We start from the raw sequence: 24,053 nt of genomic DNA, 5'->3' as shown, positions 1-24,053 counted from the left end.
TTCCTCCTTTTGCCTTCCAAGCTCCAATTCATGTTCTCTGGGTTTTCCAAATAAGGTGGCCATGTTCATGCTGCTCAAGTCTCTTGATTCAGGTATTGTAGTGACTTTTGGCTACCAGCTTCTGTTGAGACTTTTCAATATTTTAATGTTGATTTCCTCCTTGTCAAACACTTTTCCAAGAGCCATTAGGTGATTGACTATGTGTGTGAATCGCTTCTATACTTCATAGATAGTCTCTCCCGCTTTCATTCTGAACAACTCCTATTCCTGTATGAGAATATTCTTTCTAACTCTCTTTACTTCATTCGTTCCTTCATGTGTGACTTCAAGGACTTCCCACATCTCTTTGGTCGTCTTGCATTGTGATATCCTGAAAAATTCGTCCATTGTTAGTGTTGATGCAATCATATTTCTAGCATTAACATCGTATCGAGCTTTGTAGTTCTCTCATCTTGAGTCCACTCAGAAAAAATTTTCATAACAACTTTTCCATTTAAAACATGAGTGGGCTCATATGGATCGTTTAGAGTTGCATCCCAAACTCCTTTATCCACCGATTCAAGAAAGATTTGCATCCTTGTTTTCCAGAAAGCATAATTTTCTCCAACAAATAGTGGTGGTCTATTTGTCGAAGTATCTTCACCAAAGGTCTGAGAATTGAAATCCATTTTCCACGATCAGTCAATTAAACGAAAATGGTAATCGACTAGCTTTTCAAATATTTTATGAAAATCAGCTCTAGTGCCAATTGTTAAAATAGAATGGCTCAGTTTCTCACACCAAGAGGGGGGTCAATTGGTGAAACGTAAAAACAAAGTCTTTTAAAATCTTTTTCGCAAAAGGTGATGCCTTTAAAGCTTTCTTCAAACGCAAGGTAAAAGATTTTCTAATGCAGCGGAAACTTAATCGAATAAGTACATAGTAAAGTCGATTAAAAGTAAAAGAGTAGGGATCAGAAAATTCAAACATTACTTTATATACTGGTTTGACCAACCTGCCTACATCCAGTGTCCTTCCAACCACAGGAAGCAAATGCTCTATAATGATCAAGGTTTTTACAACAAGACTTTTATAGAGACCTCACGTCAAAAATATAAAACACCTCTCTGATCCTCTAATCAAATATAGGCAGTACAATAATTAGACCAGCAACAAGAATCCCCTCTCCTACTGTCTAAACCCTTTGAGACACCTCTCAAAGTCAAGAACGCTACACGCTCTTCTTCCTCTAGTCACAAAGGGAACCTCAATCCAATCTTCACAAGATTGTAGACTCTGATCTCGTTGTTCCACCCAAATATGCATAATTGATCAGCCCTTTGAATACACAACAAACTTGTTCCTCAAGAAATCACAAGGAGATGATCACCACAGTCACTTCTTGATTCTTGGAGCTCTTTTCCTCTTTCTGCAAGACAACACTTTCTGAAAAATATCACAAAAACTGTTAGATTCAAAAGTTCTTATAGAAATCAAAATCGCGTCAATTTATAGTATAACACATCTCTGACGCATTTTAATCGACTAAGCTACTAATTCAGTCGAATATAACAATTTTGTTATAGCAGTTAGCAGCGGTCAAAACAATTAATTGAATTCACAATTAATGCAGTCGAATGACATTTAATGCTTGGTCAACATATTTAAAAATATCACCATTAGACAGTTATATCAAAGCATTAACAGAATTTCAAAACAGTAACATAGTTAGTCGAATGCAACATGCATATAATTGACTATGTAACAATGTAAATCGTAGTTTTGAAAAACTTTCTCTTTGAAAAATCTCACAGCACACTTTGAAAAAGGATTGTGCAAAGACACGAGTTTTAATCGACTCACACCATAATAAAATCGACTTAAAACTGTTGTTTAGCCAAACAATTATAATTCAACATTAGTGCTTGTGGTTTTTCTCATCCAGAAACATGTGCCATGCATTCATGTATAAAATCACATATATAACACAGTGAAATGCAGTGAACAACACAACAACAACACAATCATGTTCTCATATACGCATATAACATGTAAGCATAGAACATGTAACACATAATACACACATGTTATTAATTATGTGTTGTCATCATCAAAAACTCAGATATTACTAAGATTGTGGGTTCACCTAAACCAGTGCTCCCCCTATCAACAGTCTCAACACTATGCTTAACATTGTTGCATAATCGATTGCATGTGTGTTGTTTTCGGTTAAGTTAGTTATTGTTTTGATATATTGTTAATGCTTGACATAACTGTCTAATGATCATATTTTTGATTGTGTTGACAAAGCATTAAATGTTACTTGACTGCATTAATTGCGCATTCAATTAATTGTTGTGATTGTTGCTAACTGTTATAACATAAGTGTTATATTTGAATGCATTAGTAGCTAAGTCGATTAAAATGCGTCTAAGATGAGTTATATTTGATTTCTGTAAGAACTTTTGTGATTCTAACATTTCCATATCTTTTGCATAAAGTTGTGATCTTACAGAAAATAAAGAAAAGTTCCAAGGAACAAGAGTGACCGTAGTGATCATCTACTTGTGATTTCTTAAAGAGCAAGATTGTTGTGTTTTTCAAAGGTTGATCAACTTGCACATTTGGGTGTCATTGAGAGATCAGATTCTACAATCTTTTAAAGATTGGTTTGAAGTTCCCTGTTGTGATCACAGGAAGAAGAGCGTGCATCATTCTTCACTTTGAGTGTCTCAAAGGGTTTAGACACCAGAAGAGGGGATTCTTGTTGCTGGTCTTGTTGTGTATTGCCTATATTTTGATTAGAGGGTTAGAGAGGTGTTTTATATTTTTGACGTGTGGTCGCTATAAAAGCCTAGTTGTAAAAACCTTGATCATTATAGTGCATTAGCTTCCTGTGGTTGGAAGGACACTGAATGTAGGTTTGGCCGAACCAGTATAAAAACATAGTGTTTGAATTTTCTCATCCCTACTCTCTTTATTCAATAAATTATGTTCTACACTTATTCGATTAAATTTCCACTGCATTGAAAATATTTTACCTTGCGATTCAAGAAAAGTGTTAAAGCATCGTTTTTGTGAAAAAGATTTGAAAAGATTTTATTTTTTACATCTCACCAATTCACCCCCCTCTTGGTGTGAGAAATTGAGTCATTCTATTTTAACAACTTAGACATAAGTGTTTATCATCTATTGTTGAGAAATTCCGGGGTTTTAAGACTAAGTTGACCTCGAGATATGTATTTGGAGCAAAAAAAAAATGAATCTCCATGTGCAAAATATAAGACCATTGATGAGGAGACTTGGAGCCTCTTTATAGAGAGTCAGAAATTAGAGGAAGGACAGGTTAATATAGTTGATATTATTCAGGTAGTGAGATAATTGTTGTTCAAGAGAGGAACAATTGAGCAGAGGGAGAAATGATGGGAGGATGAGTGTGTGTACATGATGGGTATTAGTGGGGATGTCCAAGGGTTTCATAAAGCAGTGGTGGGTGGTGGGTGGTGGGTGGTGGGTGGTGGGGAAGATGGTAGTATGGAGTGATGGTTGTGGATGAGGGAAGTGGTCGTGGATGCTTGTGTGTGTAAGTGTTGTGAGAAAAGGGAAGTGAGGAGGTGAGGGCAGAGGCTGGTCTCGAGTTGGGGTAAGGAGTTTGGAGTGTGAAAGAAAAGAAAAAGAGTGGTATGGGTGGTAAATAAGGGTGTTGTGAGTGAGGAAGGGTAGGAGTCTTGAACTAGGGAAAAGCATTGCAGGAGAAAGAGAAGAAGAGGGTGAGTATTGTTGGGAGTAACTTGTTGAATTGAGATGGAGAGGGAGTAGTGAAAGTGGGAAGAGAGTGTTAGGATAATATAAAGGTGTTACAGGTTGTTAAGCTGTGAGAGAATATGAGAATGTGTGTGCTAGATCTTTATATCGAGGTTACGGGCTAATAGTGTTGGATAGATAAAGGTTGAAATTGGTCGTGCTTAGGGAAGTGGAAGGGAGAAGTGGTTATGAGTTGAAACCTTATTTGTATTAGGAGTTTCTGGGTCTAGGTGATAGCGAAGGGGAGGGAAGCGTAAGTCTGCATGGGGTTTACGTCCCTATGATGAATCAATATTTTATTGATTTCACTTAATTTATTGTACCGGATTTAATCAAGGAATTGTGCTTGAATGTACAGTATTATCCTATTTTTCCTAATTGTGCTAAATTTGATCAGAAATTCTTATTTTAACTAATTTGAATTATCTGAGCTAATTATTTTACAAGGACAATTTGGAGATACAATTTGGGACATTTGAAGGTTAAATGAGAAATGGCAATTGAGCCCAATGCATCTCAGTCGTTTCAATTTTCGCACAGTGCTGCGTGAATGTTGTGTCAACTTGTGTGTCCTCGTTTGAGTTCAATTCTTATCCGTTTTCCATGCAATTTTTTTTCATAGTTTTGTATGGATGTCTATTTTCACGTATAGTTTTTATTTTGTTCAAATTCGTTCTGTGTTGTTCCCAGTATTTTTTTTACTCCCCTATGTCAGTCCAATGCTTACTGTTTGAGTGATTTCTAATATGTTTGCATTTGCTTGCTGTTAGGTACTTATGGTGGCTAGGAATTGATAATTGGATAGTGCTAAAACCTCCCAACACTCTTAAACAAGGCATACAACAGCTTGGCTTTATTGAATAGCAAAGAAAAAAAGCAGCCACATGCACATCACGACCCACAAGGAAAGCTTTTGGATTTTAAAATTGGAAAGTGGAGTGTTACGGAGAATGGATGGCAGCACGCATGAATTGGAGAAAGTGGTCAGAAACATCATTTCTTTCTTTTAAATTTGGTGCATGGTGATTAGAAAGAAAGGCACTGAGAGAGATTAGGAGGTGCAGCCCATGTGCAAAAGGCACGGAAAGTGGAGGGGCCATACGGTTTTGTTTTATATAGCATAGAGATTGGAGAATTTTTCTTTGGTTTTGGAAGAATGAGCCGTGAATGCTGAATGGAAAAGAGGGGCCACCACCCACACGGTTTTGGTTCAGAGCATTTAGTTATTGCTTTGCAAACTGTGGAAGGTCCAAATCAAAATTGAAAAGCATGCATATATGACAAAAATATGGGCTGACAAGAGAATATTATTCTTGAAAGTGAAAAGCACAACACATGACGCCCACGGCCCAGCAGCAGCCACGCGTCCCAAAATGTATCTTCATTTTCCAGCAGCAAGCCCAGCAGAGAGAAACTCTCGGTGCAGGTCCAACACGTCTAGGAGAGAAGCATCCAGCAGGGGGTGACGGTCCAGAAAAACAGGGGGTGCACATCATTCCAGCAGCTTGACAGGGTCCAGGATCTTTTCATTTTAGAGCCGCCACAGTAGAAGAAAAAATGGACGGTCCAACAATCCTTCACTGGATCCAGCGGCCACAGTAAAGAGGGGGGAGAGTTGGAAAAAGGAAGTGACCTAATGGGGGAACGGAGGATGAAGGGGCTGTAACGTGAAATGGTGTCCAGCCGCCACCCTTTCTTTTCTGCTTTTCACCTTTGAACATTTGGGGGTGGTCCAGCTGCCAGGGAGGCTCTCATTTTCTTTCTCTTCCAGTAGCTCTTGGGTTTGAATTTTAATTTTGGAAAAAGGGAGAAGTGGGTGCACGGTGATGAAGGAAGGAAGAAAGTAGTGTGCATAGTTACGTTCTGAAGGAGAAAGCTCCAAAGGGTTTCATTTTACTAGCTTCAAGCCTGCACCTAACTCAATGGGATATTAATTATATTGGAGTACATTTCTGTTTTAGCCAAAACCGTATTTTCTTATTAATTTATTGCATTTAAGTTCATCACGGTATGTTAGTTCCTGCTGCTTTTAATTGCTCCAGCACCTTTGCATTGCTTCTTTAATTCCAGCCACATAGTAATTATGCTGAAATATTGTTTTAAATTAATGGAAGATGCGTGTGATGATTTGTCTGCTGCAGTTCAAATGATTCACACTCCTTTGGCATATATTTCCAAGTTACATTTCACTTGATTCATTAGCGTAAAGCAATGCAATTATTAGCATTGGATGCATTGTTTCTCAAGCAGTGACACGTTGCTTTTTAAAGGAATTATATGTATTTTTTCTTGAATGCGTTTTCAGATTTCTCTTGCAGCTAGTTGCATTTAAATTAATTCTAGCAATTGAAATTCAACCCCAGCTGCACGGTGTTTTTAAGCTACAATGCACATACTATATTTTAGTTTAAGCGAAGTAATTTCCTTTTTCTAAGTAGTTTACACATCTTGTTTTAGAAACCGTTCAGTCTCAATGTAGAACCGTTCGGCCATCTGTTGGACAGTTCGGTCCTCATGGTTTGTTTATTTATTTCAGTGTTTTCAATTATGTTTGGTTGTATTTACTTTCCAGTTTTAATGTTGTTAATTTCTAATCGCAAAAACACTTTCAAAACCCCCCACTACGTGTTTGATCTGAGACTGAACCCAAATTGGTCCTTGAGAGACGACCTAGGAGTCACTTCCTAGTAACTATACTGCATTCTTTTATGCACAACTTTTGTGGGAGGTGCGACCCTCTCATCACCCTAACCTAGGGGTAAGAGAGAAGTAGGTGCTCTTGTAGGCTAGGATGTGTGGGTCCCATGACCTTTGCCTCAAAGTTTTAGCTCTTGATTCAATGGGGAATGGCACACAAGGCACTACTCTTTTTGGTTGGAAGTCTTGCTTTAGAAGAATTGGTGCTTCCTAAGTTTAGAATGTGAATGGGTCCCACAACGAGGGATGAAGAAAAGAATTTTAATTCTTGGGAATGGTGGTACAATAATCCTATTTTGCATGGTAGAAGTCTCTCTTCAGTACACTAGAGCATGGCGTAATTATCAGAGTCTAGGGGGTGCCTTCTTCTCGCGGGTTGGAGTCTAAGTTTTAAAGAAATAAGTCTAAGACTAAGCAAGACAAAGAAACAATGGAATTAAAAAGATTTAAAATGGAAGAGAGAAAGGATAAGAAAACTTAGGATTTTAAAGACACACCACTTGAAATGATCCAAGATAAGTGCCGAGGTTGGATCGTCACTTGCTCTCACAAGTTCAAACCCAAAATACAACTAGGAGACAAAATTCTATCTTAAAGAAGATAAGCAAATAAATGCATTCAATCAAAGGTGTCTTACAAAGGAGACCATTAGGTTGCTTAGGCTTGCGTGAGGTGGGTCATGATCGCCATTCTATGTTTCTTTTCACTAGAAAGTGAGGGTTACTCCCTCCACCACCACATGTTGCTCCATGCACCTCCTCATTCCCATTTTGCCATGCAGATCAATAGATATGGAAGATCCGTTTGGCCTTCAACGAATCTTAATATCTGTTGACGGAAATCAAGATCTGTTGAAGGCCCAACACATCTCCTATATCCATTTGGTCTTTCAACGATTTTTTTACAGAACAAATTTTAAACAAATTAAATAATTATAATTAAATTAATAAATAACCCAAAATCTCAAATTATATACTACAAATAAAAATTTATACAAAAAAATATAATTAATAAACTAAAAAAAATAATAATAATAAAAGAAGCCAAACGCGAAAGCCTGAACGGATATGCGAGATCCGTTTGGCCTTCAACGGATCTTGACGTCTATTGATGAAAATCAAAATCTGTTGAAGGCCCAACGAATCTCCCATATCCGTCCAGGCCTTCGCGTTTGCCTTCTTCTACGTTTTCCGAATAACAACGCGTAGATACCAACATTTCTAGGGATGAAATCAACCATGAACCACACTCTTCTTCACGAGCCAACCACCTCTAGAGCCAACTTAGTGACAATGGAAGCATAGGAAATGGAGGAGGAAACGAAAATCACAAATAAGAGAAGTAATAGGAGGAGAGGAAAGGAAGAAGAGAAGTTTCTATGGTGCGGAGGTGTGAGGTTGCGACAGTGAAAAGTGAAAGGAAGTAGGATCAGATTAGGGTTTTAGATTAAAATAGGTAGAAAGAAAAAATAAATATTTAAATAAGGTCAATTTTGGAAATAAGAAAAGTTGGGGAGATGTAGGGAGCAACATGTGGTGGTGGAGGGAGTAACTGTCGTAGAAAGTTATATATAAGATGGTTGATCTATGTGGCAATTTGTATGTTGATTGAGTATTAGTGGGCCACATGGGGTCCACTTGAGTTTTCTTGCCTTCTTGATATTAAGTAATGGAGATGGATTTTTTGCTTGGTTGGCTGACACATGTAATGGGGCTATGTTTTGACTTGTGATGTAAATATGAAACTATGTTATTCCTTGTATTGATGTTGGTCGTGTGAGCTTTTCTTACCGTGCTTTGTTAACGATGTTGGAGTCTCGTGTAGAGACAGAGATTTGAGTATCAACGTTCCTCTTGTGTGTGGACTCGAGAGAGTTAGATGTCTCGTCCAATGGCTTCGGCTCGTGCTAAGTATAGTGCATTGGTGCACGCAGTATCGGTGTTTTTACTTGTTAGTCCTTGAGAAGTCGGGGAGATTGGTCTGAAATTACGATGCAAGACGACTCAAATCGACCTGTTATTGAGAACATGTTGTACCGACAAAATGCAAGGAAACAGCGTTGGTTATGAACGGTTTGACTATGATGTTAAGGTTGTGATGGGATATGAGTCTATAGTTTATCTTTTTCTGTATTTAAAATGAATATATATGATGCTATATGTTATGAAATTTCTATTTGCTCACCTTTGCATGTTTATGATTGTGATTTTCACTTACGATGATCGTACTTGTTCGAAAGTAGATGTTGTTACAGATACAACAGTTCAAAGTAGCTGACGAGACTTGGGACATTTAAATTCGAGGTTAATTATTTAATTTTCATAGTTTAAAAGTTTTCAGACTTAGTACTTTAATGTAAAAGTGATATTCTGATTTTTTGTTTTGTACAGACAACGTTTATAATTTTGGTTTCGCTTTTGCATTATAATTGAATAAAGTTTTGATTATTTGAATTTTTTTTTTTGAAAATATTTTGAGAAAAAATTTTATACTCGTCACATTCCTTTAAAAGTATTAGAATATATGTATATATAACCCGGTATATAAGAACTCTTAGGAACTATAAGGGTAAACATACATATTTAATATCTACTATATAGTATATTAATAAATGATGATGATATTATAATTTGAATAAATTAATATATGAAATAAAATTAAATTTATCATTAACAAGTATAATATTTATTGAAAAAAATATTAAATTATATACTTATAATTATTCATCAATTAATTTTTTAATGGAAGACGAACTAACTAAATATATTTAAAATGATTTGAGTTTTTTTTAATGAATACAAATATTTTTATTTTTTTTTAAGGAAGAAACTAATGTTTGGGTAAATGATAATTGTGAGAAAATGAGATCAAATGAAAAAAATACTTAAATTTTAAAAAATAATCATTTAAAAATAAAATTGATAACATAATTATTTTAAATTATAAAAATTACTTATTAAAAATAAAAATTAAAAGATATATATACAAAAGAAAATATAAATTCCTTTTATATAATTATATCATTATATAAATTATTACTAAATACGAAATATGAGGCTAAAAAAAATATACATAAGATGATTGTAATTAAAACAAATTTATACATATTTACTATTGTAAGGAAAATAATAAAGGCAAAACAAATACAATCATTCTAAAACAGGAAAATCAGAATTTTTATAAACTGTAGATAGCACCTGCATGTTTTTTCAAGTCATTTTGTGTATGAAAATAGCGTTTTTTAATCTCATTAAAAACATGCAGAGTAACTAAACTATCGGACCCTGCATGATGACTTTTTCTAGCACTATTATCCAAACCTAATGACTCACTAACTCTATCTAAACCGCCGTAAAGGTTTGGACAAAATCTGATGAGGTGTTTAACATCGTATACTTCCTTTCCAAAGAAGAATTTAACGAGTTGTAGAAAGTCACTCAAGTTAGGAGGTAGAAGAGGTTGCATGTGTAGAAAACGGTGGCTCAATACTTTTATCATGTAGGCAAAATCATAAGCACCATGAAAAGTAATCCAATGAGTATAATTGTTGCAAACAAGTCCTGAAAGCATCATGAGCTCAGTAAATCGCATAATGCTAACTCCAATAATTCGATTCTTGTGAAAATTCATGCCGTGACGTTGGAGGAAGGCAATGGAGTGGGGAGCATGGGGATGACACGTGACGTCGAACTCACAAAAGTTGAATTCCCAAATGAAGCGATTGGAGGTTCCAAAGGTTGGTAGGTTGCCATGACAGTCTGAAAGGGTTAGGCCGACTTGAAGGAGATGCATATTGTCCACATTAGCCTTCATCACAGTGTAATTATTTTGTGGTTGTCGAAGTATGGAATCCGACTGGAAGATGACACCAGGAAACTCGGTGTCCATAGAGATGAAAGGGAAGAATCTAATCATCTTATGAATCAACTCGAACTCCGATTCAAGATTATATGACCACACTGATCGTGTCATCACAGGTCTAGGAAGGATGACCATCTTAGTATTTCTATTCCTATCTCTCTCCAAAAATAATAATGCAAAGCTACAACTATATACTTTTATAGTGATGGATTATGAAAAAAAAATTATATTCTAATTAAAAAAGATAAAAAGATAAGATAAAAGTAATTTGTATAAATAAATTTATGATAAACTTGTTTTATCTTCCCTAAAAGATATTCTTTATATAATATAAAATAGATTTAATATTTTTATTAAATACAATAAAAATGAGATTATATTTTATATTTTAGAGTTGGTGATATTTTAAAACAGATTAGACTTGTTCGGTTGAATTTTATATGATAAACTATAATTTTATCTGACATGTATTTACAAAAAAAATTATCTTTTCAATATAGTTCAAGTTAAAAATGATATAATTATTTTTTTAGATAGATATATTTAAAATCTAAAACACTTGTTTATATCGTTATGATTAAAAGTAGATAACTTATCTATTTTGTGATATTATTATATTTAAATTGCAGGTATTTTATCATCTACAGTTAAGATCTAGATGAAGTTAAATTAACTTTTGATTGTTAAAATATATCATTTTTAACATAACGTAGGTAGGAAGTGTGTTTAATATTTTTATAGTTGAATACTTAAAAAACAGTTTTTGTTTTTTCCTTCATAACACATTAGTCAAATAGGAAATCTATTTAGGTGAAAAATAACCTTCTTGCAAAATATTCCAACGCGTGTTTGGTTTATCTATTTTTTTTTTCAATTTCATTATTTTTTCTAAAATTTAAATTTTTTAAAAGGTGAAATAAATTAATTTTTTAAAACTAATAATAATTATTTTATTAAATAAAATAAAATTAATTTATAAATAATTAAGTAATAATTTTAAAAAAATTAAATAATATTTATATATTAATTTAAAATACAATAAATTAAAAAACTAAAAATTAAAAAAAAAAAACTCAACGGATGTGGCACATCCGTTGAAGAATTTTTTCTTCAACGAATGTTGACATCCGTTGAAAAAAAGAGTGAGGGTGTAGGATATTTTAAAATATAAAGGATAATTTTGGAATTTAAAATAAATGTGGTGATGCAGGGAGCAAAGTGGAGTGGTGTAGGAAGTAATCCTCTATCTATTATTATCCACGTTTGTATAAATTGTCCTGGATGCAAAAATTCTCAAACTCTTGTAATTTTTTATTCTCCCCCTTAAAAAACTAAAAGTGATAGATTGAAAAATTAAGTCATCAAAATATCCAAGTTTATTATAGGTTTAATTGCTTCCTTTGTCCCCAGTTTGGTTGAATTGTGTCAAATTCATCCTCATTTTTAAAAAAGTTTCATTGTCGTCCTCACGTGGTGTAAAAGTGTCAATTGAATCCAAACATAGAAAAAATTTGTGTCAATGTAGTCATCTCCGTTAAATACACACTAACGGTGTTAAGTGGTAATGACGTGTCAATGAATAATGGAAGGGCGATGGTGCTGATGCGAACACGTGTCCTGACAATCCCACCGTCTTGGCTTTCAAGAACAGCATAGAAGCAACACGAAGCACCTCTTTCTCTCTCTTCCATCTCTTCTACTTTCTCTTCACTGTCTCTGTGACTCTACCAGAAACTAGAGCCAGACATATAGCCCAGAAGGGTTTCATTCACCAAACCAATCTCTCTCTTCGTCTCTTCTTCCATTTCACAGACTTTTCCTTTTTTGTTGTTTTTTTGTGGTGTGATCGCTGCGATGTACGTAGCTTCCATGCGTAAGTCTTTCAAGGACTCCTTGAAAGTCCTTGAAGCTGACATCCAGCACGCCAACACCCTGTGGGTTTTCTCCTATTACCCTTTTTTCTGGGTTTTGTTTTTAACTGTCATCTTCCTTCTTATGTTAAATTTTAATTTTTTTATTTGAATTTAAGGTGATCACTGCTGCGAAAGGTTGGTGGCCTGTCATTGGCTGTTACCTTTCCTCCTCTCTTTTTCTTTTTTCATGAAAAATCGTTTTTTTTTCTCTTGGGGGTAAGTGGTTGGTGATTGCTAAGTGAGGGTTTTTCTGGGTACGATGATGATCTTCTTCTGGGTTTAGCCCTGTTTATTTATTTTTTTCTCATTGGTTTGCTTTTTTCGTCTGGCTCTGGTTAGTTATAATCCTTGAATATTTAGCCACTACACGTCATTACCACTACTCTCACTCATTTGCCACGTTTTAATTCTCTAGTGCCAAATAATCAGTCACTTAACACCGTTAGTGTGTATTTAACGGAGATGACTACATTGACACAAATTTTTTCTATGTTTGGATTCAATTGACACTTTTACACCACGTGAGGACGACAATGAAACTTTTTTAAAAATGAGGATGAATTTGACACAATTCAACCAAACTGGGGACAAAGGAAGCAATTAAACCTTTATTATAAGACAAAGATTATAACGAGGGAATATACATATGACCAATCCATATCTTTATGTATGAATTTCAAATTTATGTATAAGTTTTTTATTAATATTACGTAAGTCTTTTATTAATATTTCATATGACCCCTATTACATGTTTTGTTAAATTATATGATATTACATAAGTCTTTTATTAATATTTCATGTTGTTATTTATTTTGACAGATATATGGCTGACCACCCACATTCATGAGGGGACACTAGTAAAAAAAGGGGATTTGAAAGCGCCTCATACGCCTCGGTTTCACTACAACCGAAGCGTATAAAAACACGGTGGCAGAAAGGTAATTAACGCTACACTATATGCCTCAGTTCTCCAACACCCGATGCCTAAAGCCATATACGAACTCGGTTCTACGCAGAACCGAGGCATATGTGTCTGCCAGCTGACCTTTCAGTGGACCTGCAAAGAGCTACTAACTCGGTTCTGAACGAACCGAAGCGTAAAGTTGAGAATCGAACTCGGTTGCTGCAGGAACCGAGGTATATGACTCTGTGCAGACCTGCCAACCTGAAAAAACTCTGACGTTTGAGCTTCAGTTTATGCACCGGTTGATTCTAAACCGAGGTGGTAACATGTTTATGCTTCGGTTGTGTAAAGACCCGAGGCAGTAAGCCTCTGTTTAGGCACCAGTTTATTGTAAACCGAGGTGGTATGTCCTTTATGCACCGGTTAAGTGAAGAACCAAGGCATATGTGTTTAAATTTCTTGCGCGAACGAACCGCCTTCGCGCATCTTCTTCTCAGCGCTGCTACAGAAACAGAAAAAGAAACACAGTGCACCCTGCGTTTTTGCTCCGTCGCCCTGCGTCTTCTCCTCTCGGCGTTTGCACCCCTCATCGTCGTCGTCTCCGGTGTGGTCGCGTGTGGTCGCGTGTGGCTCCATTTGCGTCTGCCAGAGCTTCGGTCCGTGTGGTTTTGCTCCGTTTGCGGTTGCGCCTGTGGTTCGTTCTCCGTCGCCGGTGCCGGTGGTTTGGTGGTTGCGTCTGCCTGTGCTTCCATTTCAATCTCAGATTTGTTTCTCCCCAACTGCCACGCTCCCACGCTCCCAGGTTATTGCCCGTAAATTTTCTCCATCTTCATTGTGTAATTTGTGGTATTAGAATACTTTTCATTGTGTAATTTGTGGTATTAGAATACTTTGGCATGAAAAATAGTAGTAATCAATTAACCAAAATAATTAATTGCTTGTGATTAAGTAATCAAAATTAAGCAAAAAAATAGAAAATATTTTTATGTGTGGTATGAGATGAATATGAGAGTTATTTTAACTGTGAATTAACTGTGAAATGTTTTTATGTTCTTATGATATGCTTGAATATATTGTTTCTAACTGTGAATTAGCCTTAGTTTCCCGTTTAAGATTCAATACAAAATTTATTTACTATCTCCATATTTTTTTAACAAACATACTTTTTAGAAATGAAAACAGAGGAGATGGTAATAATAATTTACAAGTATTGAATCTTGAATTGTCCGGTTGGACAGTTTAGGAAGAGTAATAACTTTTTCATAGCTTATTATGATATATCAATTTTAATATATATGTCTTAAATTTCACGAAAATTTGTCGTTGTGTTTTGTATTGATCTTCGGGTGCATATTTGATTGTGATTTATAATCACTTTCATTTCGTGTAACCTGAAGACCAACTGGCAAAATTTCGTGAAATTTAAGATATGTTGTTTAAAATTGATATGTTTAATAAACTAAAAAAAGTGAATCTTCTTGAATGGGATAGGGTCACACCTTGAATACAAACACGATCAAAGTGATCATTCAAGATTATTGAAATTGTGTAAACAATTTCAGTCAACATGCGTACGGATAGAGGGTGGATTAATTTACCACGCATCAGCATTGAGTACGAGAGAGGGGTAGAAGACTTTATAGAGTTTGCGCAACGTAATGCGAGTACAAGTGGTGATGATGAAGTCAAGTTCAGATGTCCTTGTGTGAACTGTTTGAATGGGAGGAAGTTGAACGCAACTGATATTAGAGAACATCTTATCTATGATGGTTTCATACGAAGTTATACAACATGGATATGGCACGGCGAATTAACAGACTTTCCAACTGTCTCTCCAACTGAAAATGTTTATGATTCCACAATGGATATGGATATGGAAGATCAAGCAGAAGAAGACAACTTAGAGGACATGATCCGCGATGTTGGCGCAGAAGCTTTTGCCCAAGCGCATGTGTATGAAACGATGTCCACTGATGCGGAGACTCCTTTGTATGCGGGTTCAACTAAGTTCACACGGTTGTCAGCGGTATTAAGGCTGATGAATTTAAAGGCGAGCAATGGATGGAGTGATAAGAGTTTTACAGAATTGTTGTCGTTGTTGAATGAAATGCTGCCAGATGGAAATACGTTACCCAATCGTAATTATGATGCCAAAAAAATTCTTTGTCCGATGGGTATGGAATATAAACGGATACATGCATGTCCGAATGATTGTATATTATATAGGAATGAGAATGAAGTTTTGATAAAGTGTCCAAAATGTGGGTTATCACGATACAAGTCGAAAAACATTGAAGAAGGTGGCATCACAGAAAAGAATGGTTCTGCTTTGAAAGTAGTTTGGTGCCTTCCACTAGTTGCCAGACTTAAGCGTTTGTTTGCGAATCCAAAAGACGCTAAAAACCTAAGATGACATGCAGATGAGAGAACAACTGATGGGATGCTTCGTCATCCGGCTGATTCAAAGCAATGGAAAATTATTGATCAAGAATTTCCCCAATTTGGTGAAGAATGTAGAAATCTTAGGTTTGGCTTAGCTACTGATGGAATGAATCCATTTGGTAATTTAAGTACCAATCACAGTTGTTGGCCCGTTATACTGATAATTTACAACTTATCTCCTGGATTGTGCATGAAAAGAAAGTACATGATGTTGTCAATGTTAATATCTGGTCCAAAGCAGCCTGGAAATGACATCGATGTTTATCTAAGGCCACTAGTTGAAGACTTGAAGTTGTTGTGGGTTGATGGGGTTGAAATATTTGATGCCTTTGCTTCAGAAACTTTCATGATGCATGCCATGTTATTTTGCACCATTAATGACTTCCCAGCTTATGGTAATTTGTCGGGGTACAGTGTGAAGGGTCATAAAGCATGTCCTATATGTGAAGAAAACACTGCAGCTCAACAATTAAAACACGGAAGGAAGACAGTGTATATGCGTCATCGGCGATTTTTACAATCTAATCATCCATATCGAAGGTTAAAGAAAGCATTCAATGGAGAACAAGAGAAAGACAATGCACCCATTCCACTTACTGGACTTGAAGTTGCTGAGAAAGTTAATAAAGTACATCATATATTTGGGAAAACGTCGAAGAAGTCTTCTGTAGCGACCCCTTGGAAGAAGAAATCAATATTCTTTGATCTTCCATATTGGTCAAAGTTAGATGTTAGACATTGCATAGATGTCATGCATGTTGAGAAAAATGTTTGTGATAGCTTGATTGGTACACTACTAAACATCCAGGGAAAAACAAAAGATGGAGTGAATGCGCATTTGGATTTGGTTGACATGAAAATCCGAGAAGAGTTGGCACCAAGAGAGATTGGTAAACGTACTTATTTGCCCCCTGCATGTTACACAATGTCCAAACAAGAGAAGATAAGTTTTTGTCTTTGTTTAAAGAGTATCAAGGTACCACAAGGATATTCTTCAAATATCAAGAGCTTAGTGTCAATGCAGGACTTAAAGCTTGTTGGACTGAAGTCTCACGATTGCCACGTCTTAATGCAACAGTTGTTACCAGTGGCAATTCGTGGAATTTTTCCCAAAAAAGTTAGGCTGACCATAACTCGATTGTGCTCATTTTTCTCGTCAATTTGTAGTAAAGTCATCGATCCTACAAAGTTAGATGAACTTCAAAGCGAAATTATCATCATCTTGTGTCAACTAGAAATGTTTTTCCCTCCATCCTTTTTTGACATCATGGTGCATTTACTTGTTCATTTGGTCAGAGAAATAAAGTTGTGTGGACCAGTATACTTAAGATGGATGTACCCTATTGAGCGTTATATGAAGATTTTGAAAGGGTACGTCAAAAATCAATATCGTCCAGAAGGTTCGATGATTGAAAGATATATTGCTGAAGAAAGTATTGAGTTTTGCTCTGAGTATATGACTAAAGCAAATCCGATAGGAATCCCTCGGACATCATGGTTGAGTAGATATTCTACAAGTAAAAGCATCCGAGGTGTGAATGTGGTGACGAAAAGTTGTGAAGAATTGATGCAAGCACATCTATACATATTAAACAACACAGATGAAGTAATCCCATTTTTGGAAGCTCACAAAGCCGTTGTAAGGGACAAGTATCCACGACAATCAGAGAAATGGCAGTTGATGGAGCATAACAGAACATTCTTGTCCTGGTTCAAATCTGAAGTTTCGAAAGAATCACGGGCCTCTGAGACTTTGTTTTGGTTAGCAAATGGCTTGAAGTTTGATGTTGTATGTTGTACAGGATACGAAATTAATAATTGCACATTCTATACCAAAACTTTGGATGATAAAAGCACAGTACAAAATAGTGGCGTCAGTCTAGAAGCTGAGTCGCTACAGTTTTCCACATCCAAAGATCAAAATCCTATAGTTGGTTCCATGAGATACTATGGTAGAATTGAAGAGATATTTGAAGTTGATTACACTAAGTTTTCCGTTGCACTCTTCAAATGTAAGTGGATAGACAATAAGAGTGGTGTCAAAATAGATGAATCTGGTATGACACTTGTTGATTTTCGAAAGGTTGGTTATAGAGACGAACCGTTCATCATGGCATATCAAGCAAGTCAGGTTTTTTATGTAAAAGATCTTGCATCTGACCATTGGTATGTTGCTCTCCAAGGAAAAAGGCAAATTGAAGAAAAAGAAGAGAATCTAAGTAATATTCATATCGCTGACAACCATCCATTTAAAACGACAATAAATTTGGATGACGACCCTCTAATTGATGATATACAAGCAATACGAGAAGATCACAATGAGGGAATATATATATGACCAATCGATATGATTATGTATGAATTTCATGTTTGTGTAAATATTTATGGCTTTTGTTAAATAATATATTGCACAATTTATAAGTGTTTTATTTATATTTCATCTTATTTATTGTGACAGATATATGGCTGAGTCACCTCATTCGTCGGGCGATGAAGTCCCCACCACTTCTAGACGGACGAGAGGAGCAACGAGGTTACGACAGCTTATACTTAGAAGAAATGCAGGTGAGAGGACACTTGTCATTATTGACGTGGTCACTGGAGTTGCATCTGGCCCAAATGCAGATGTATTTAGGTCTTACCTTGGAGTATTGGCACGTGATCGTATCTCTATACTTACTCCATCGTTTGACCATGTTTCTGAGGCTGATCGGAATCTCATCTGGCAAGATCTATTGGTAAGTTAAGCAATATTGCTCAATCTTCTATATTCATTATATTGATAAATCTGTATTTATATAAGGTTATTACTTTCTTTGTTGCAGATAACATTTGATATGCCAAACGTCGAGAGCTTAAGGAATAGGTGTTTATCTGCAATTGCAGAACGATTTCGAGGGTTTAAGACAAAATTGACGTCTAGATATATATTTGGACCAAAAAGTGATGAAAATCCATGTTCCAAATATTCAGCAATTGACGAAGAAACATGGCGTCAGTTTGTAGAGCTTCGATCTTCTGAGGCGTGGCAGGTAAGTGTAGTAAAATCATTCAATTCATCCTTCATAATTATTTACCATGACAATTGTTTAATTTTGTCACAGGAAAAAAGGTCAAAAGCACAGGGAATAAGCGCTCAGAATAAAAATCCACACCTACTGTCTCGTGGTGGATATAGGAAGCTTGAAGAGAAAATAATGAAGCAGAAGTCAGATAGTAGACTTCCACTTTCTAAGGGTGATGACCCTCTTCCTCCTCCTTCACCACCATCTCGGCACGACAAGTGGAAGTTAGCCCGTATGAGACCATCGGGCTCCTACACTTCCGAGTATGCCAGAGAAATATCTGAAAGAATTGTAAGATGTCATTTCTTATTATATTACATTAATTTTGTTATATATCTAACATGTATATTAAAAATCCTTTGAACTTTTGTTATGTGACAGGACTCCTTGGTTGAGCAGAGCTCCCAAGGTCAATTCACACAAGAAGGTCGTCAAGATATTCTTGCCACAGCTATTGGACGACCTGAGCACCCAGGACGGGTGCGTGCTGCTGGGACTGGCATAGGCATACGACATTTTTTTGGGTCTTCCTCGCGTCCATATTCATATGAAAAGATGAAGGACGAAATAAGAAAAGAGATGACGCAAGAGATCACAAAGAAGGTTCGAGCAGAGTTATATGATGAAGTTGCTGAAATGGTTGCGCGCCAGTTCCAGCAGCATTATGAGGATTATGGCAATCGTCCTCCACCATCTCCTGTAGCGGAACATGCTGTGCCCCCTACAGGTAAGGTTATTTATTTTTGCTTACTAATTTACTTTTTGCATAAACTAACATTTAATTTGACAGGTAGAAGCGGTAAAGGAAGTTGCTCAGCTGCCGGTGCCCCAGGGGACGACATGGATGACACTCGTCCATGTGAGTTATATATTCTCTCTGATACTGGGACCATGCTAGTGGCTCGTGGTACAGTGTATGAGACAGCCACTGTAGTGCATGGTGTACAGCTTGCAGAAGATGAGGTCAAGGTCACGGTCGATGAAGTTGTCATAGCGGATGCCGTTCTTCCTGTGCCTACAGATGAGTTCTTCACTGTGGAAGAAGCATTTAGGTCCTTTGTCGCCTGGCCTAGACATTTGGTTGGTCATGTATCTAATCCCCCGGTAAACACTCGTACTATATACTTCTCAATTTTAATATTTACTTCTAATTGACGTTATAACAACCATTTTTGCATTTAACAGCAGATAGGTCAAGAGGGAAGTCCTAGACCGAAGAAGACTCATTTATCTGAGGATGACCCTCTTGGTGCGTTAGACGACCTTGCTAAACTCATTTCAGAGGTCCCGATGAATGTACATTGGGATTCTACTACATTTGGAAGAGAATCTCTTATCCCATTGTACTTGCATCAGCAAGATGTTAGGGAGCTTGCGTCGGGGAGAGATGAAATTAATATTACACTCATTCAGCTGTGGATGATGTAAGTTTATGAAAACTTTTATATATACATGTATTTTATCAGCTTACTTATATCATATTATTTCTTCATTTTAGGTATCTGTTTGATGTTAGTAACAAGAAGGGGTTCAACGATGTATATGGGTTCATTGACCCTTCTATGACTCATGAGAGAAATAAATTTGATGATATCCAGACATACATCACCACTTGCTTTGGAACGGGGAAGGAGATATATTTTCTCCCTTATATACATGGGTAAGTGAAGTTTGTTAACTTCAACACATTCATTTATTAATTTTGGTATATCATTCATAAGTTATTACCAATTTCAGGTGTCATTGGCAGCTACTTGTGATCTCCATACCGGAGAACACGGCTGTTTGGTTTTGTTTGTTGCATAAGTCTCCTCCCAGCCCTCTTAGACATGTAGTAGATTGGTAAGAATCTCAATGTGTGGTCCTTTTTTTTTATATAAATGTATGCTAAAAGAATTTTTTTTAATAGTTCCCTTGCAGCACATATGATGTTATCTGGGAGATCTACTGCTACAGCTAAAAAGCTTGCATGGGTTTCTCTTAAGGTTTGGTATTTTAGTCCATACTTTGTTACATTTGCTTCCATTCAAATGATGTTACTTAACATTTTATAATTATGATGATATATTGTAGTGTAATAGACAAATGGGGTCATACGAATGTGGTTACTACGTTATGTTTTGGATGGTGACCATCATCCGTGCACATTACACCAGTGGATGGGAAACGGTAATATTTAGGTTTAAATTTTATGTTCTCTATATTTGAATTTCATATACACTAATTGAAATCATTGTACTTTATGCAGAGATTTAATAGGACTGCTTCAATTCCAGAGAAGTCAATCCAACTTGTGAGGAAAGCACTTGCTAAATATGTAATTCATTTATATAATAGTATGTAGTAGCTTTTAGGATATACTAAGTTTTAAGTTTATGTTTCTAAGTTGTTTTATGTTTTTCTACATTACTATATATTCAACATGTACATTGCATGGATTTATGCTTGGTCCCTTGATTTATGATTGCATTGGATTCATTTATGCTTCTAAGAATTTGATTTATGATTTCATTCAATATATTTATGTTTTAATATAGATTTCATTTAAAATATATGTTTCTGCAACATTCTGGACTGTTCTGGTTATAAAAAAATATGCAGGTCTGTTTTTGTGGTTGGGAATGTTGCAGAAACAGACACCATTTAAAAAAAACGTACTTATATGCCTCGGTTCTGGTCAAAACCGATGTCAAAAGACCCCTTACGGCCTCGGTTATGGTCAAATCCGAAGCAGAATGTGTAGCGGAGGAGAAAAAAAAATTGAATCTACTGCCTCGGTTCGGGCCACAACCGAGGCAGTAAAGTGGTCCTTTATGCCTCGGTTAGGAAGAACCGAGGCCTAATGTGCTACGAAAAAAATAAATTAAAAAACGTTAAACTTTTATGCTTCGGTTAGAGGTGAACCGAGGCAGTAGGGTTGGAGTTTATGCCTCGGTTCACAACCGAGACCAAAAGTGTTAGACTTTTTACCTCGCCTGAATATGCCTCGGTTCGGGAACCGCTGCCTATATACAAAAATAACCGCTGTCGTTTCCCCTGACTGTACTAGTGGGATGAGGCTCCTCATCCATACCTACTAGAGGAGCCACCAGGTTGAGACAACTGATGGTTAGAAGAAATAGTGGTGAAAGCACACCTATGGATGTTAATGTGGTCACTGGTGTGGCATCTGGTCCAAATGCAGATGTCTTCAGATCATACCTTGGAGTACTAACGTATGATAGGATTAATATTCTTACTCCATCTTTTGACCATGTGTCCGAGGTTGATCGGAACATTATATGGAACGATCTATTAGAAAGTTAATTAATATCATTTGAATTACAGTTTGTTTATATTGATAATTTTGTATTGATACAACGTTATTATGTTTACTGTAGACGACATTTGACATTCCAAATGTCGCAACACTTATGTTGAGATTGTTGATAGGGGAGCAAATGTTTAGCTTAACCCATAATCTCAGTAATATCTGAGTTTTTGATGATGACAACACATAATTAATAACACATGTATATTGTTTGTTACATGTTCTATATTTACATGTTATATGCTTTTGATCACTATGTTAAATTTGTTTAAGCATATATGAGAGCATGTTTGTGTTGTTCATTGCATTTCACTGTGTTACATATGTGTTTTTATGTGTGAATGCATGACATATGATGTTGAAAGGAAAACCACAAACACTTATGTTGAACTTTAAATATGTGGCAAAACAACAGTTTTAAGTCGACTTCATTATGGGATGAATCAATTAAAACTCGTGTCTTTCCACAAACTATTTTCAAGTGTGCTGTGAGAGTTTTCAAAGAGAAAGTTTTTCAAAACTGTGTTAAAATAAAATGGCTCAATTTCTCACACCAAGAGGGGGGTGAATTGGTGAAACGTAAAAACAAAGTCTTTTAAAATCTTTTTCGCAAAAGGTGATGCCCTTAAAGCTTTCTTGAAACGCAAGGTAAAAGACTTTCTAATGCAGCGGAAACTTAATCGAATAAGTATAGAGTAAAGTCGATTAAAAGTAAAAGAGTAGGGATCAGAAAATTGAAACACTGCTTTTTATACTGGTTTGGCCAACCTGCCTACATCCAGTGTCCTTCCAACCACGGGAAGCAAATGTTCTATAATAATCAAGGTTTTTACAACAAGGCTTTTATAGAGGCCTCACGTCAAAAATATAAAACCATCTCTAACCCTCTAATCAAATATAGGCAGTACAATAACTAGACCAGCAACAAGAATCCCTTCTTCTGCTGTCTAAACCCATTGAGACACATATGAAAGTAAAGAACGTCACACGTTCTTCTTCCTGTAGTCACAATAGGGAACCTCAATCCAATCTTCAATAGATTATAGACTCTGATCTCGCAGTTACACTCAAATGTGCAGAATTGATCAGCCCTTTGAATACACAACAAACTTATTCTTCAAGAACTCACAAGGAAATGATCACCACAATCACTTCTTTATTCTTAGAGCTCTTTTCCTCTTTCTGCAAGATAGCACTTTCTAAAAATATTACAAAAACTGTTAGATTCAAAAGTTCTTACATAAATCAAATTCGCGTCAATTTATAGTATAACACATCTCTGACGCATTTTAATCGACTAAGCTACTAATGCACTCGAATATAACAATTTTGTTATAGCAGTTAGCAACAATCAAAGCAATTAATTAAATTCGCAATTAATGCAGTCGAATGACATTTAATGCTTGGTCAACATATTTAAAAATATGACCGTTAGACAGTTATATCAAGCATTAACAGAATTTCAAAATAGTAACATAGTTAGTCGAATGCAACACGCATATAATCGACTATGTAACAGTGTAAATCGTAGTTTTGAAAAACTTTCTCTTTGAAAAATCTCACAGCACACTTTGAAAAAGGTTTGTGCAAAGACACGAGTTTTAATCGACTCACACCATAAAGAAATCGACTTAAAACTATTGTTTAGGCACACAATTAAAATTCAACATTAGTGCTTGTGGTTTTTCTCATCCAGAAACATGTGTCATGCATTCATGTATAAAATCACATATATAACACAGTGAAATGCAGTGAACAACACAACAACAACACAATCATGTTCTCATATACGCATATAACATGTAAGCATAGAACATGTAACACATAATACACATATGTTATTAATTATGTGTTGTCATCATCAAAAATTCAGATATTACTGAGATTGTGGGTTCAGCTAAACCAGTGCTCCCCCTATCAACAGTCTCAACACTATGCTTAACACTATTGCATAATCGATTGCACGTGTGCTGTTTTCGGTTAAGTTAGTTATTGTTTTGATATATTGTTAATGCTTGACATAACTGTCTAATGATCATATTTTTGATTGTGTTGACCAAGCATTAAATGTTACTCGA

At 35.9% G+C, this 24,053-nt stretch overlaps 1 protein-coding gene and 1 pseudogene across 1 annotated transcript; one reads left to right on the top strand and one right to left on the bottom strand.

Annotated features, from left to right (window-relative positions):
* Nucleotides 1-9,657: 9,657 nt before the first annotated feature.
* On the bottom strand, nucleotides 9,658-10,476 carry LOC148197589 (putative CCR4-associated factor 1 homolog 11 pseudogene; annotated as a pseudogene).
* Nucleotides 10,477-16,351: 5,875 nt separating this feature from the next.
* Nucleotides 16,352-17,938, top strand: LOC148197588 (uncharacterized). The gene has a single exon (XM_088116334.1). It carries the CDS (start codon nucleotides 16,352-16,354, stop codon nucleotides 17,936-17,938), a length of 1,587 nt encoding a protein of 528 aa, XP_087972460.1.
* Nucleotides 17,939-24,053: the final 6,115 nt, after the last annotated feature.

This window comes from Vigna umbellata, chromosome 5 (assembly GCF_029865625.1).
Source record: "Vigna umbellata cultivar VRB3 chromosome 5, Vumbellata_1.0, whole genome shotgun sequence".
Classification (NCBI taxonomy): Eukaryota; Viridiplantae; Streptophyta; class Magnoliopsida; order Fabales; family Fabaceae; genus Vigna; species Vigna umbellata.
Note: the sequence above shows the minus strand (reverse complement) of the source record. Positions and strands in the feature narration are given on the sequence as shown.